Here is a 14,793-nt window from a genome sequence, read left to right on the forward strand (position 1 = left end):
GGAGCCGCTTGACGATGTGGACGCCCTTTTCCGCTTTGCCATTGGATTGGGGGTGCAGGGGACTAGATGTCACACGCGCAAAGTTGTACCTGCTGGCAAAGTTGGACCATTCCTGGCTCGCGAAGCAGGGGCCAATGTCCGACATCACAGTGAGTGGGTTGCCGTGACGAGCAAAGGTCTCCTTGCAGACACGGATGACCGCCGATGATGTGATGTTATGCAGGCATACGACCTCTGGGTAGTTTGAAAAATAGTCTACAATCAGAACATAGTCCCTGACGAGCGCATGGAACAAGTCAACGCCTACCTTAGACCAAGGGGACGTGACCAACTCATGGGGCTGTAGGGTCTCACGTGGTTGGGCCGGCTGGAACCGCTGACAGGTGGGGCAGTTGAGCACTGTGTTGGTGATGTCCTCATTGATGCCGGGCCAGTACACAGCCTCTCGGGCCCTCCGCCGGCACTTCTCCATGCCAAGATGGCCCTCGTGTAGCTGTTCCAAAATGAGCTGGCGCATGCTGTACGGGATCACGATGCAGTCCAGCTTCAGGAGGACACCATCGACTACTGCCAAATCGTCTCTGATATTGTAGAACTGCGGGCATTGGCCCTTGAGCCACCCGTCCGTCATGTGGCGCATGACACGCTGTAGAAGGGGGTCAGCCGCAGTCTCGCGGCGAATGTGGATAAGGCGTTCATCCGTGGCCGGCAGATTGGAGGCCGTAAAGGCCACATGGGCGTCAGCCTGGCAGACGAACCCCTCTGGGTCACACGGGGTGTTGACTGCCCTGGACAGAGCGTCGGCTATGATCAGGTCCTTGCCCAGGGTGTATAGGAGCTGGAAATCGTACCGCTGGAGTTTAAGCAGAATGTGCTGGAGGCGAGGGGTCATATCATTCAGGTATTTTTGTATAATGTTGACCAGCGGGCGATGGTCGGTCTCGACAGTGAATTGAGGGAGGCCGTACACGTAATCATTAAATTTGTCGACCCCAGTCAACAGGCCCAGGCACTCCTTTTCGATCTGTGCGTAGCGCTGTTCCGTGGGGGTCATGGTACGTGACGCATATGCAACAGGGGCCCATCATGAGGCCTCATCGCGTTGCAGGACCCCAATGCCGGATTGGCTGGCATACGTTGAAATTTTTGTTTCCTTCGTGGGATAAAAAAAATCCCAATACTGGGGCCATGGTAAGCTTAGTCTTAAGCTCCTCCCATTCGTGCTCGTGGGCGGGAAGCCATTGGAAGTCTGTCGTCTTCCTGACCAGGTTCCGGAGAGCTGTGGTATGGGAGGCGAGGTTGGGGATGAACTTCCCCAGGAAGTTGACCATGCCCAAAAATCGGAGGACCGCCTTCTTATCCACTGGCTTCTGCATGGCCGTGATGGCTGCCACCTTGTCCGCATCCGGCCGCACACCCAACTGGGAGATGTGGTCCCCTAGGAACTTGAGTTCCGTCTGGCCGAAGGAACATTTGGCTCTGTTGAGGCGAATGCCTTGGTCCCATATTTGTTTGAAAACGCACTGGAGGCGACTGATATGCTCCTGCGGGGTGGTGGACCAAATGATGATGTCGTCAACATAGACGCGCACACCCTCAATGCCCTCCATCATTTGCTCCATGATCCGGTGGAATACTTCTGATGCCGATATAATCCCAAACGGCATCCTGTTGTAGCACTATCTGCCAAACGGGATATAAAAGGTACACAGATTTCTGCTGGACCTGTCTAGTTGAATTTGCCAGAATCCTTTCGAGGCGTCAAGTTTGGTGAAGATGTTGGCCCGAGCCATCTCGCACGTGATCTCCTTGCGCTTGGGGATAGGGTAATGCTCCCTCATTATGTTGCGATTCAGATCCTTTGGGTCAATGCAGATCCGGAGCTCGCCGGAGGGCTTCTTTACGCACACCATGGAACTGACCCAGTCGGTTGGTTCCGTCACTCTGGAGAGCACTCCTTGGTCCTGGAGGTCCTGCAGCTGCTGCTTGAGGCGGTCCTTGAGGGGTGCTGGGACTCTGAGAGGTGCATGAACCACAGGCGTGGTGTCTTGTTTGAGCAGGATTTTGTAAGTGTATGGAAGCGTGCCCATGCCTTCGAAAACGTTGCGGTGCTGGTCGATGATGGCATTGAGTTGCGCCCTGAAGTCTGCATCCTGGAAGGCAGACGTGTCCTCAGGAGAGAGAGAGTGTACTCGTTGAACGAGGTTTAGTAGTTTGCACGCCTGTGCGCCTAGCACAGAGTCCTTCGAGGAACCCATGATCTCGAAGGGAAGGATGGCTTTTCGCGAGTTGTGCGTCACTTTGAGTTGGCATGAACCGGTAGCAGGAATGACGTTGCCATTGTAGTCCACTAATTGGCAGGTCGACGGAAGAATGGTTGGTTTAACCCCAAGGGTCTGAAAGGCTGACCATGCTGGGAGATTAGCGGAAGCACCAGTGTCCAGGCGGAATTGTATCTGGGATTGGTTGACCGTCAGGGTGGCACACCACTCGTCGTCTGGATCAATGCTGTGCACCGACAGCGGCTGGTGGTTTTGATTCGGGGACAGCCTGTTCTTTGTTATAACAGCGACTCGAAAAGGCTCCCTCGGGTCCTCGGTGTCACTGGTCTGTGGGAAGTCGGAATCGGACTCGATTTGGGGGTATTTCATGGCCATTTTCTGAAGTTCAAATTCTCTTTCTTTATCGTTTTCCCTGATCTGTATCTCCCTTTCTATTTCTTTTTCCTCTCTATCTCTTTCGTATTCAAGCTGCTTTAATTCTTTCTCATGTTCCATTTGTTTAATTTGCAACTGAATTTTTGCCATTTCCAATGAGTCAAACTGTATCTCAGGTAACTTTAAATGCTTAACCATCGCCATAATTACCTCAACTTTTCGCTTTTTGTCAGATAATGTTAACTGCAATGTTTTTGCCAAATCTAACAGTCTGCTTTTAGTCTCTGTCCATAAGGTACTGTGTGTGCCCGTCTCCACCCCCAAAAACTTCAGAGCCTCTGAAAGAGCCAATGTCCACAACACACACCCTACTTAAACTAGAATACCACACCTGAAAAGCAACCACAATATGCTCACCTCTCACTGTCTTTAAATTCACTAAGCCAATCCAATAGATAGACCTTTAACCCCCTCGGGCCCCCAATTTGTTATAGGCCAGGGTTTATAAACACCCATTTATAAACACCCATTTCTTAAAGGTGCTCTCACATAACAACAGTCATTGATACCATACAAGCATCTTCCCTCTGATCCACCACTGAGGTCTTGTTTTGGATTGCACTTTATCTGGTTCCTCCCCTCCGAGTTACTGTCATGGGTGACCCTGCCAGGAGTTTAAAACTCCTGACAGCATTGCTCTCGGGATCAACAGAACCGTTCAAGCCTCTCCACCACAGCAAAGTGGCAGTTCAAGGAAAAGATACAAAAAGGAAATGACAATAAAGATTATTAAAAAGAAAATTTACATCCTTCCTTTACTAAAAAGATCAATATTGCACACAGTACTCCAGACCTGGTCTCACCAGTTTCCTGTATACTTGAAGCATAACCTCCTACTTTTGTGTTGAATTCCCCTTACAATAAATGATAACATTCTATTACTTGATGTATCGGTATACTGACCATTTGTGATTCGTGCACAAGGACACCTAGATCCCTCTGCATCACAGAGCTCTGCAATCTCTCACCATTCAATCTGCCTAGGGGAGTCTTCACAATGAAGGGATTAACTAATCCTCTGTCGTTGCACAAAATGAAGTCTGGTATAGCCTTCGCTCTGGTAGGTTTGAAGAAACTATCCAGAAAACATCCTCTGAATTCCTCATCTCGGCTGCCTTTTCCCATCGAATTTTCCCAGTTTGTATGTAGATTAAAATCCCCCATGAAAACGATATGAAAAATATATAATTGCCTTAGAGGAACAAAGAACAATACAGCACAGGAACAGGCCCTTCGGCCCTCCAAGCCTGTACCGGTCATGATGCCACCCTTGGCCAAAACCCTCAGCACTTCCTAGGAGGTGATTCATTTGAGATATTTCCTAAACTTCAGACAAATCAGTTTCCTGAATATCTGAGGATATATATTGGCAAGATGATTCCCTTGATGAAGTCTAGAGCTAGTGCCACCCTCATTTAAGTCATTAACACAGATTGTAACTAGCTTAGGCTCAAGCACTAAACCTTAGGGTACCTCACAGGTTAATAAGGAGTTGAGAAGGAATGTTTTCAAACAAACGGTTCTAAATATATGGAATTCTTAATTCCAGAGTGCTGTGGAAGTCCAGTTATTAAGAACATTCAAGACTAAGATTGATAAATGTTTTGGATACTAAGGGAATTAAGGGATATGTGGCAAATGAGACGGGAAGGTGGAATTGAGATAGATGATTGAACAATGATCTTATTAAATGGCGGAGCTGGCTCAAAGGGCAGAGTGGTCTTCTTGTGCTCCTTATTGTGTTATTAAACATAGCTTATTACAAATCTTTTCTGTGAAATAAAAACAACCAGAAATCCAGAATATAACACATATGTTATGTTTAGTTTGCAGTTATTAGAACACTGAAACAAAACTTACTATTTTCTAAAGGTTCTCCATCTGGAATTTCACTTTTATCCATTTGATGTTTTGAGGCAATGGGTGCAAACTCAATATTTCCAGTATTCAGGATCGCAGCAAGAACTCTGTATACTGACCGAACTTCCTGAGAAGTTAATTCAGATGCATTAAATGAAATAAGTCTTATATTTTGAGAGCTTCAGCATTCAATAATGCATTGTAATTCGACTGGGAGCCTAAAGATTATTAAAGAAGCATTCTACAAGAGCATTTAATACAGATAAATATATAACAACTTAAAATTTATAATAAGAAGTGGTGATTTTTGCTGATGATACCACAATGTTCAGTACCTCAGGCTCCTCACATATTGAAGCAATCTGTGTCCATATGAAGCAAGACCTGGACAATGTCCAGGCTTGGGCTGATATGAGGCAAGTAATATCCGTGCCACGTGACTGCCAGGCAATGACCATCTCCAACAAGAGAGAATCCAACCAACTTCCCTTGCAATTCAATCGCATTTTCATCACTGAATCCCTCCACTATCAACATCCTGAGGATTACCATTGACCAGAAACTGAATTAGACTGGCCATATAAAAATAATGGCTATGAGTGTACGTCGGAAGCTGGGAATTCTGTGGAGGGTAATTCACCGCCTGACTCCCCAAAGCCTGTCCATCATCTGTAAGGCACAAGTCAAGAATGTGATAGAATACTCTCCACGTGTCTGGATGAATGCAGCTCCAATGACATTCAAGAAGATCAACATCATCCAAGTCAAAATAGTCTGCCTGATTTGCACCCAATCCATCAACTTAAACATTCACTCCCTCCATCACTGACCCACCATAGCAGCAGCAGTGTACACAATCTACAAGATGCACTGCATCATCTCACCAAGGCTCCTTCAACAGTGCCTTCCAGACCTGTGACCCCTGGTCAAGGGCAACGGCAGCCGATACATGGGAACACCACCACCTGAAGCCATTCACCATCCTGAATTGGAAATATATTACTGTTCCTTCGCTGTCACTAGGTCAAAATCCAGGAACTCCCCTCTAAGCATCAATGGCGATTTACCTGCACCAACAATGGTTCATGAAGGCAGCTCACCACCACCTTCTCAAGGGAAATTAAGGATAGGCACCATGCCCACAGCCATGAAGAAGTAATTTATAAAAAATGAAATGAAACTGATTTTCCTCTTGGCATTGTGTGTACCCCTTGAATTTTTAATAGTAGCAACTTGTACTAGTTGGGCTTTTATCCAACTCCCATTATTCACCTTCACATAAAATGCAGTTCCAATAAATAAAATTGTGTTCCCCATGATTTGAAACTTGCACGTTATATGTTCTATGAATGGAAATAACCTGCCATCGGATTTGCAATACCCTCCTTATTGAGATATTATGAACTGGAGATTGCATTGCAGATTGACATTGTAATCCAATGTCTGATCTTTTCAAAAAGTGTGAAACAGAAAGCCGACCTCAATGTTATGGCTAATAATGTTATTTATACAGTATTAAACTTTACAGAAGCAAAAGGAGATCATGGATAATGATCAATATAATGTTGGAGTTTCACAATGTTTTAATCTCTTGGAAACAATTAAGTGTCTGGGGCAATCGTTGCATACATCCAACATTTGAATGAATGAATATGAATATCGCTTATTATCACAAGTAGGCTTCAAATGAAGTTACTATGATAAGCCCGTAGTTGCCACATTCCCCTGTTTGGGGAGGCTGGTACGGGAATTGAACCGCGCTGCTGGCCTGCCTTGGTCTGCTTTCAAAGCCAGCGATTTAGCCCTGTGCTAAACGGCCCCTGTATTTCAATACCAAGGGAGATTTTCACCAGCATTCACTTCCGACTGGGCGGCTGATTTGGCTGAAATAAGCCTCATGAAATAAGCCAGTACTTTTGTATTGATTTAAACTGCTTCCCCAAGTTAAAGAATTTCAGAAAATAGCTGAAAGAGCATCATTTGAAATTCACCTGACCTAAAATTTCCTAAAATGTAATTCAGAAATATTTTTAGTTTCAAGCAAGTGGGGCTCTGCTTTCATTACAGTATGATGTCGAGATGCCGGCGTTGGACTGGGGTGGGCACAGTAAGAAGTCTTACAACACCAGGTTAAAGTTCAACAGGTTTGTTTCAAATCATTAGCTTTCGGAGCACTGCTCCTTCCTCAGGTGAATGAAGAGATAGGTTCCATAAACACAAATATAGACAAAGTCAAAGATGCAAGACGATACTTTGAATGCGAGCATTTGCCGGTAATTAAGTATTTACAGATCCAGAGATGGGGTAATCCCAGGTTAAAGAGGTGTGAATTGTCTCAAGCCAGGACAGTTGGTAGGATTTCGCAAGCCCAGGCCAGATGGAGGGGGATGAATGTAATGCGACTTGAATCCAAGGCCTCAGTTGCGGCTGTACTCATATGTGCGGAACTTGGCTATACGTTTCTGCTCGGCAATTTTACGTTGTCGCACGTCCTGAAGGCCGCCTTGGAGAACGCTGATTAGAGGCTGAATGCCCTTGACTGCTGAAGTGTTCCCCGACTGGAATGGAACATTCCTGCCTGGCAATTGTCGCACGATATCCGTTGTCGCAACATCTGCATGGTCTCGCCAATGTACCACGCTTCGGGACATCCTTTCCTGCAGCGTATGAGGTAGACAACGTTGGCCGAGTCGCACGAGTATGTATAGTGTTCTCACGTGTAATGGTGGTACCCATGTCAATGATCTGGCACGTCTTGCAGAGATTGCCATGGCTCGGTTGTGTGGTGTTGTGGTCGCTGTTCTGAAGACTGGGTAGTTTGCTGCAAACAATGGTTTGTTGGAGGTTGCGCGGTTGTTTGAAGGCAAGTAGTGGGGGTGTGGGGATGATCTTGGCAAGATGTTCATCTTCATTGATGACGTGTTGAAGGCTGCGAGGAAGATGTCGTAATTTCTCCGCTCCGGGGAAGTACTGGACGACAAAGGGTACTCTGTCGGTTGTATCCCGCGTTTGTCTTCTGAGGAGGTCGGTGCGTTTCTTTGCTGTGGCGCGTTGGAACTGTCGATCGATGAGTCAAGCGCCATATCCCGTTCGTGCGAGGGCATCTTTCAACGTCTTTAGATGTCTGTTATGCTCCTCCTCGTCTGAGCAGATCCTGTGTGTATGGAGAGCGTGTCCATAGAGGATGGCTTCTTTAATGTGTTTGGAGTGGAAGCTGGAGAAGTGGAGAATCGTGAGGTTATCTGTGGGTTTGCGGTAAAGCGAAGTGCTGAGGTTACCATCCTTGATGGAGATGAGTGCGTCCAAGAATGCAACCGATTTTGGAGAGTAGTCCGTGGTGAGTCTGATGGTGGGATGGAACTTATTGATGTCATCGTGTAGTCATTTCAGTGATTCTTCACCGTAGGTCCAAAGGAAAAAAATGTCATTGATGTATCTGGTCTATAATGTTGGTTGAAGGTCCTGAGCAGTGAGAAGGTCTTGTTCAAAATTGTGCATGAAGATGTTGGCATATTGTGGTGCGAATTTGGTCCCCATGGCTGTTCCGTGCGTCTGGATGAAGAACTTGTTGTCGAAGGTGAAGACGTTGTGATCCAGAATGAAGCAGATGAGTTGCAGAATTGCGACTGGAGATGGGCAGTTGTCGGTGTTGAGTACTGAGGCTGTTGCAGCAATGCCGTCGTTATGAGGGATGCTGGTGTAGAGTGCTGAGACGTCCATTGTGACGAGGAATGTTTCAGGTTCAACTGGTCCATGGGTGCTGAGTTTCTGTGGGAAGTCTGTCGTATCGCGACAGAAGCTGGGCATTCCTTGTACGATGGGTTTCAAGATGCCCTCGATGTAGCCAGAGAGGTTCTCACACAGGGTCCCATTGCCTGATACGATAGGACGGCCTGGTGTGTTGGCCTTGTGTATTTTCGGGAGGCAGTAGAGATCTCCAACACAGGGAGTACGTGGGATGAGAGCCGTAGGATGCTCTGAAAGTCTGGATCCAAGATCTTGATCAGTCTGTTGAGTTGGCGGGTGTGTTCCTTGGTCGGATCTGCGGGTAACTGTATGTAGTGTTCCTGGTTGTTAAGTTGTCGGTACACTTCTTTGCAGTAGTCCGTTCTGTTCAGTATGACGGTGGCCCCTCCTTTGTCTGCTGGTTTGATGATGATGATGATGATGATGGTCTTGAGAGCGCGGATGGCATTGCGTTGTGCTTGGGTGACGTTCGGGGCTGTCTTGTGAATGCGACTGATGAATCTGGCATTGACGTGACTCCTGACGGCTTGAGCATACATGTCGCGTCTAGGGCAGCGGCCTCCCGGAGAGGTCCAATTCGACTCTTTCTTCTTCGGTTGCCGCACCGCAGATCTCTCGGTCTGCTGTTCTGGTTCATTGGTTGAACCATTGGGTTCGCTGTCGTCCTCTTGTGGTCTGTGGAAGAACTCCCAGAGCCTCATTCGCCTGCTGAATTCCTCTGTGTCTGCCTCGAGACTGATGGGATCCATTTTGGTTGTGGTGCAGAAATTGAGCCCTCTGCTGAGGACTTTGATTTCGTCTGGTAGCAGGGCGTAGTCCGACAAGTTGACAATAGATCAAAGATTGGAGCCAACACTATACGTTTCTCTCTATCCATAAATAGGAGACATGTAATCCGGGCAGGGTATGTGAAGTTCTCATGGTGGGAATGTAAGGATCCTTCCTTTTCCTTCTTGTTTATTCCACGTCTATTCCCTTGTTTTACCCTTTCTTTATTCTTGCCATTACATTTGCGACAGCAAAGGAACAGTGATATATATCCAATTCAGGATGGTGTGCGGCGTGGAGGCATCTCGCAGCGGTGGTGTTTCTATGCATCTGCTGCCGTTGCTTATAGCGAATAAATGGAATCCATTTAGCCACTGATGAGTGGCACTAATCGTTAACCTGTGACTCCCCTTCACTGATGGGATGGCAGAATTCATACAGTTGTGCCCACTTCACCCCTAAGAAGGAGACCAATAGGCCTTTACTTATGGACATGAGTCTTTATTGCAGGCTGCTATTTTAATTCAAGTGGAAGAAAGCGATGGCCTGTGCCTTTAGTTCCAACAGTAACATCCAGATAGCTGTGCTGTTTTAGACTCCTGATTGGAGATTGGCTAGCCTCAGTGATAACTCGGTTTGATAGATGAGGCTGTTGGCCAGTGAATGAGGCCAAAAGCTTTGCTCTGCCCGGTAACAGGTGGTGATTGGATCTGATCCCACTGGAATGTTTCTCAGAGCCACAAGGTTACATTGTGGTTTCACTTTTTGTTCTGGCAGTGGGGAGAAAAGATCAGCAAAATCCTCTCCAGAAAACTGTTGCTAAGCCTCTCTATAAAAGATCCAGTTAACTTTCTCTCCAATAAGCCTGTGGGTGATGGATTCCTGAAAACAGGGCGAGAATGCAGGCCACAAGCTGAGAGCAATACCAAATGAAACAGGGTCTCTGTCTCACCAGGAAAATTGTGAGTACAGGCTGCAGAACGAGGACTGTGATCCCCAAGCTATTGTGGAGAAAGCCTGTAGGATCCGTCATCTGAAGAAAATACCCTTTTCTTTTTTATTTACATGTTTTCCCCCTTTCCCCCTCTCTGTGTTTGTCTTTCTTGTGTATGCGTTTGGAGGGTGGAGGGAGCCTAGTTACAATAGGAGTTAGGTACTTATTAATATTTAACCAAATGTATCTGCGGTTTATTTCACCATTAGTCTTGCTATAAATAAACAGTGATTTGTTTAAACTTACAAGCCATGTGACTGTAATTATTGGCAGCCAAGGGCCACTTCAAGAATTCCTATAAGGATTATTGGTTAATTCACTTGTGTTGTGACTCCGGGACGGATGGGATTCGAATTGGCTGCGCACTTGCCCAGGATTACGTACTAGGAGGCAATCCCTATAAGTGACGATCCACATAGCCTCCAGGTGGGTGGATCCAGGTCCACGTGAGGCATGGGCACCTCACAAGTGGTGAGTCTCGGAGGCATTGGTGGGGAGTGTGTCAATGTCCATTACTGCAATGACAGGATCCAGTATAAGTGGAGGAAGGAGAATAATAGGTGAAGTGTGGGAGGACTGTTAAGCTGGGCTCCAGGCTCCTTCTTGGGGTGAAGGTGACACAGTTGTATGAACTCTGCCATCCCATCAGTGAAGAGGAGTCACAGATTAACAATTAGTGCCAGGCCTGTATGGTGCGCAGTGGTTAACACCGCTGCCTAAGGCACTGAGGACCTGGGTTCGATCCTGGCCCCGGGTCACTGTCTGTGTGGAGTTTGCACATTCCACCCGTGTCTGCGTGGGTCTCACCCCCACAACACAAAGATGTGCAGATTAGGTGGATTGGCCACACTAAATTGCCCCTTCATTGGAAAGAAATAATAGGGTACTCGAAATTTATAAGAAACAACCTTAAAAATAAAAACAATTAGTACCATTCATGGACAGCAGACTACATGCCATAAGGTCTGATCTGCCACGGAATACGGTGGAAAATGCCCAGTTGCATAATTAACAAGGTCGGGGTTGGAAGATTTGGTGTGTTTTCCCATCAACCTCTGCAGTAGGAAAGACTCAACACTCCCACCCGTGTCGTGTGACTTCGTCCCCAGATAGGAGAATTCCGCCCATTGTCTCCGGCAATTGCAGTTACATACATTTCAATTGATTGATTGATTTATTGTCACATATACCGAAGTACAGTGAAAAGTATTTTTCTGTGGCCAAGGGAACGTACACAGTACGTACATAGTAGACAAAAAGATTAATCGACACAGTACATTGACAAATAGTACATTGACAATAGTGATTGATTACACTGCGGAACAAGGGCCAAACAAGCAAATGCAAGAGCAGCGTAGGGCGTTGTGAGTAATGTTCTTACAGGGAACAGATCAGTCTGAGGGTGAGTCGTTGAGGAGTCGTGTAGCTGTGGGGAAGAAGCTGTTCCTATGTCTGGATGTGCGGGTCTTCAGACTTCTGTACCTTCTGCCTGATGGAAGGGTCTGGAAGAAGGCAAAGCCTGTGTGGGAGGGGTCTCTGATAATGCTGTCTGCCTTCCTGAGGCAGCGGGAGGTGTATACAGAATCAATGTGGGGGTGGCAAGCTTGTGTGATGCGTTGGGCTGAGTTCACCACACTCTGCAGTCTCTTGCGATCTTGGGCCGAGTAGTTGCCATACCAGGCTGTGATGCCGACGGATAGGATGCTCTCTGTGGCACACCTGTAGACATTTGTAAGAGTCAATGCAGAGATGCCAAATTTCTTTAGCTTCCACAGGAAGTAGAGACGTTGTTGTGCTTTCTTGACTGTTGCATCAATATGAGTGGACCAGGACAGACTCTGGTGATCAGTGTCATGCGAGTGTCCCTTTCAGAAATGTTTGTATAATCACATGGCTTCAGTGATGTCATTGTGTGGGTGGAGCTGGGCTGTGGCTCTGGCTTTTACTTCCGTTTTGAGTTGGAAGCTGGCTGTGGCTCTGAGTTTTACTTTCGGTTGACACAGTTGGAAGCTGGATTCAGAAAAAGAAGGCTTCTCCTCTCTCTCTCTCTGTATGTTAAAAGGTGTCCAGATCACTTGATAATTTAAAAGTGATAACTGTTTTCTGTAAACAATTCAAACCTACTGTTTTGTTAAAAGGGTTTTCCTGGTTTTATTGGATGTTGCTGTCAAGTTCAAACAGCAGAAAGGAAAGTTATTAAGGGTTAGAGAGAGAGAGAGAGAGAGAGAGAGAGAGAGCGCAAACTGTAGCTGTGTGAGGATTTATGGTTGGAGTTGATTAAAAAATGCTTAGTGTGTGTGTTTATAAAATGTTAACCGAATTCGTAGAATAAATATTGTTTTGTTTAAAAGTGCTTAAGGCCTCGGTTAAAATAACACCTGAAAAGTAGGCCCTTGTGCTCCTCGTAACCAAAATCTATAAACAGTTGTGGGTCAGGTGAACTCCATGATATACTTTGGAGTTTTCTAAACCCTGGCCCATAACATGGTGACTTCCAGGAACTTAAAGCTATTGACCATTTCCACTTCGGAGTCATTGATGTAGAGGGGGGGTGGGGTGTCATGCTACGCTTCCTGAAGTCAATGATCAGTTCCTTGGTCTTGCCAACATTTAGAGAGAGGTTGTTTTCGGTACACCATGCAACCAAGTGATCCATCTCCCTTCTGTAGCCTGATTCGTCGTTGTTTGAAATACGACCCACCATAGTCGAATCATCCGCAAATATATGGATCGAATTGGAGTTAAATCTTGCCGCACAATCAACTAAACTCCTGCAATCTCAAGAAATGTGGAAAATTTCTGCCACAGCCACATAAGCAGTTAACGATTCATAAACAGTGAAATCTTTCAGCACTGAACATCAATTTGGCTAAGTGACTACCTACAATATAACTTGTAAATTTTGAATGCATCTGTGTGTGTGTTAATGTGGGTTACGAAAGTTTGAGAAGCCCAGGCTTACATTTTTTAATATTTTGCTATCTTTACTTGGGTGGGTTTTTAACTGAGTAAAAAAAACATTTTTTTCAAAATTATTTGCTTATAAAATATAAAATATTCAAACCATTCCAACAATAATTTTATATTATTACAAAACCAAAATATCCCCAACACCACCCCCTCCACCCTAACCCAGCCCTGCACTAAGACTAACCTCTCCTCGGCCCCTTGCATCCCCCCCCCCCGCCCCCCCATAACCGCTGACGGCAACCTTCTCCTTAAAAAAGGTAATGAACGGCTGTCACCTTGAGGAAAACCCCGCCACTGATTCCCTCAGTGTACTTTATCTTCTCCAGGTGCAGAAAATCCACCAAGTCTCCTAACCAAGCCGAATCCTTGGGCGGCACTGGGTACCTCTAACCAAGCAAGATTCTAGACTAGTAGAGAGGGGCGAAGGCCAAGCCCTCCTGCAGCTCTGTCAAGACTGAAACTTCAAAGATGGCCACCATCAGGCGCGGCTCCACCTCAACCCCCAGAATCCCTGATACTGGTTCCGAAAAAGAAACCTAGAAATCAGTCATCCTGGGGCAAGATCAAAACATATGTGTATGGTTCACAGGCCCCATAGAACATCTCTCACATCTATCCTCCATCCTAGTGAAGAACTCACTTATATGTGCCCGAGTCAAGTGCGACCTATGCACCACCTTAAACTGTATCAAACATAATCTCGCAGAAGAGGAGGTGGAGTTGATCCTGTGAAGAGCTTCGCTCCAGATCCCACTCCAAGACCACCCCCAACTCATCCCCTCACTTCCCCTTTACTTCTTCCAAAGAAGCCTGCTCCTTCGCCAACAACTGCCCATAAATGTCTGAGATCCTTCTGTCCTCTAGCTCATCCAAAGACAGAACACTAACCAAAACCGAAGGCACTGGCACCAGGGAAAAAGGAGGAAGCTCTTTACGCACAAAGTGTTGCACCTGCTGATATCTAAATACATTCCCTCTCAGAAGCTGGAATTTCTCTGAAATCTCTTCTAACCCTGCAAACCTCCCCTACAAAAACAGGTTTCAAACACCTCATTGACTGTCTCTGGGGCAGATATCAACCCCCAACCGAGTCCCTGATCTGAACTATCTCCCGGGAAGCGGCCTTCAGCCTCAGCTGGTAAGCTAATACAGAGGGCAGCACGGTAGCACAGTGGTTAGCATTGTCCCTTCACAGCTCCAGGGACCCGGTTCAATTCCCGGCTTGGGTCACTGTCTGTGCGAAGTCTGCACGTTCTCCCTTATCTGCATGGGTTTCCTGCAGGTGGTCCGGTTTCCTCCCACAAGTCCTGAAAGACATGCTTGTTAGGTGAATTGGGCATTCTGAATTCTCCCTCAGGCGCCGGAGTGTGGCGACATGGGAATTTTCACAGTAACTTCATTGCAGTGTTAATGTAAGTTTACTTGTGACAATAATAATGATTATTATGAAACATACCCCTCATGCAGCGAAGCTGGCTTACCACCTTCTACGTTGACAACAACTCAAAGTCCATCTCTAACTTCTTTCTCTCTGCCAAAAGCTCCAGAATTGGGTTATTCGAATATTGGTCTACCTCCAAATAGAGTCCACCAACCTTTGCCTCTTCACCCTCCCAGATTTATCCCTTTATGACTTATATGAAATTATTTCCCCCCCCAATAACTGTCTTCAATATGTCCCAGAGTGTGGAGGGAGACACCTCCACATCCTTATTCAACTCCATATATTCCCTAATG

General features: G+C 46.3%; 1 protein-coding gene across 9 annotated transcripts in view; it reads right to left on the minus strand.

The window, feature by feature from the left end:
* myo3b (myosin IIIB) overlaps positions 1-14,793 on the minus strand; it is a 1,137,435-nt gene that overhangs the window by 689,313 nt on the left and 433,329 nt on the right. For all 9 annotated transcript variants that reach the window (XM_072475849.1, XM_072475846.1, XM_072475848.1 and 6 more), the window contains one exon: positions 4,578-4,704. In XM_072475849.1, coding sequence (XP_072331950.1) covers positions 4,578-4,704 — 127 coding nt within the window. The remainder of the gene's footprint in view (positions 1-4,577; positions 4,705-14,793) is intronic.

This window comes from Scyliorhinus torazame, chromosome 2, assembly GCF_047496885.1.
Source record: "Scyliorhinus torazame isolate Kashiwa2021f chromosome 2, sScyTor2.1, whole genome shotgun sequence".
NCBI classification, from domain to species: Eukaryota; Metazoa; Chordata; class Chondrichthyes; order Carcharhiniformes; family Scyliorhinidae; genus Scyliorhinus; species Scyliorhinus torazame.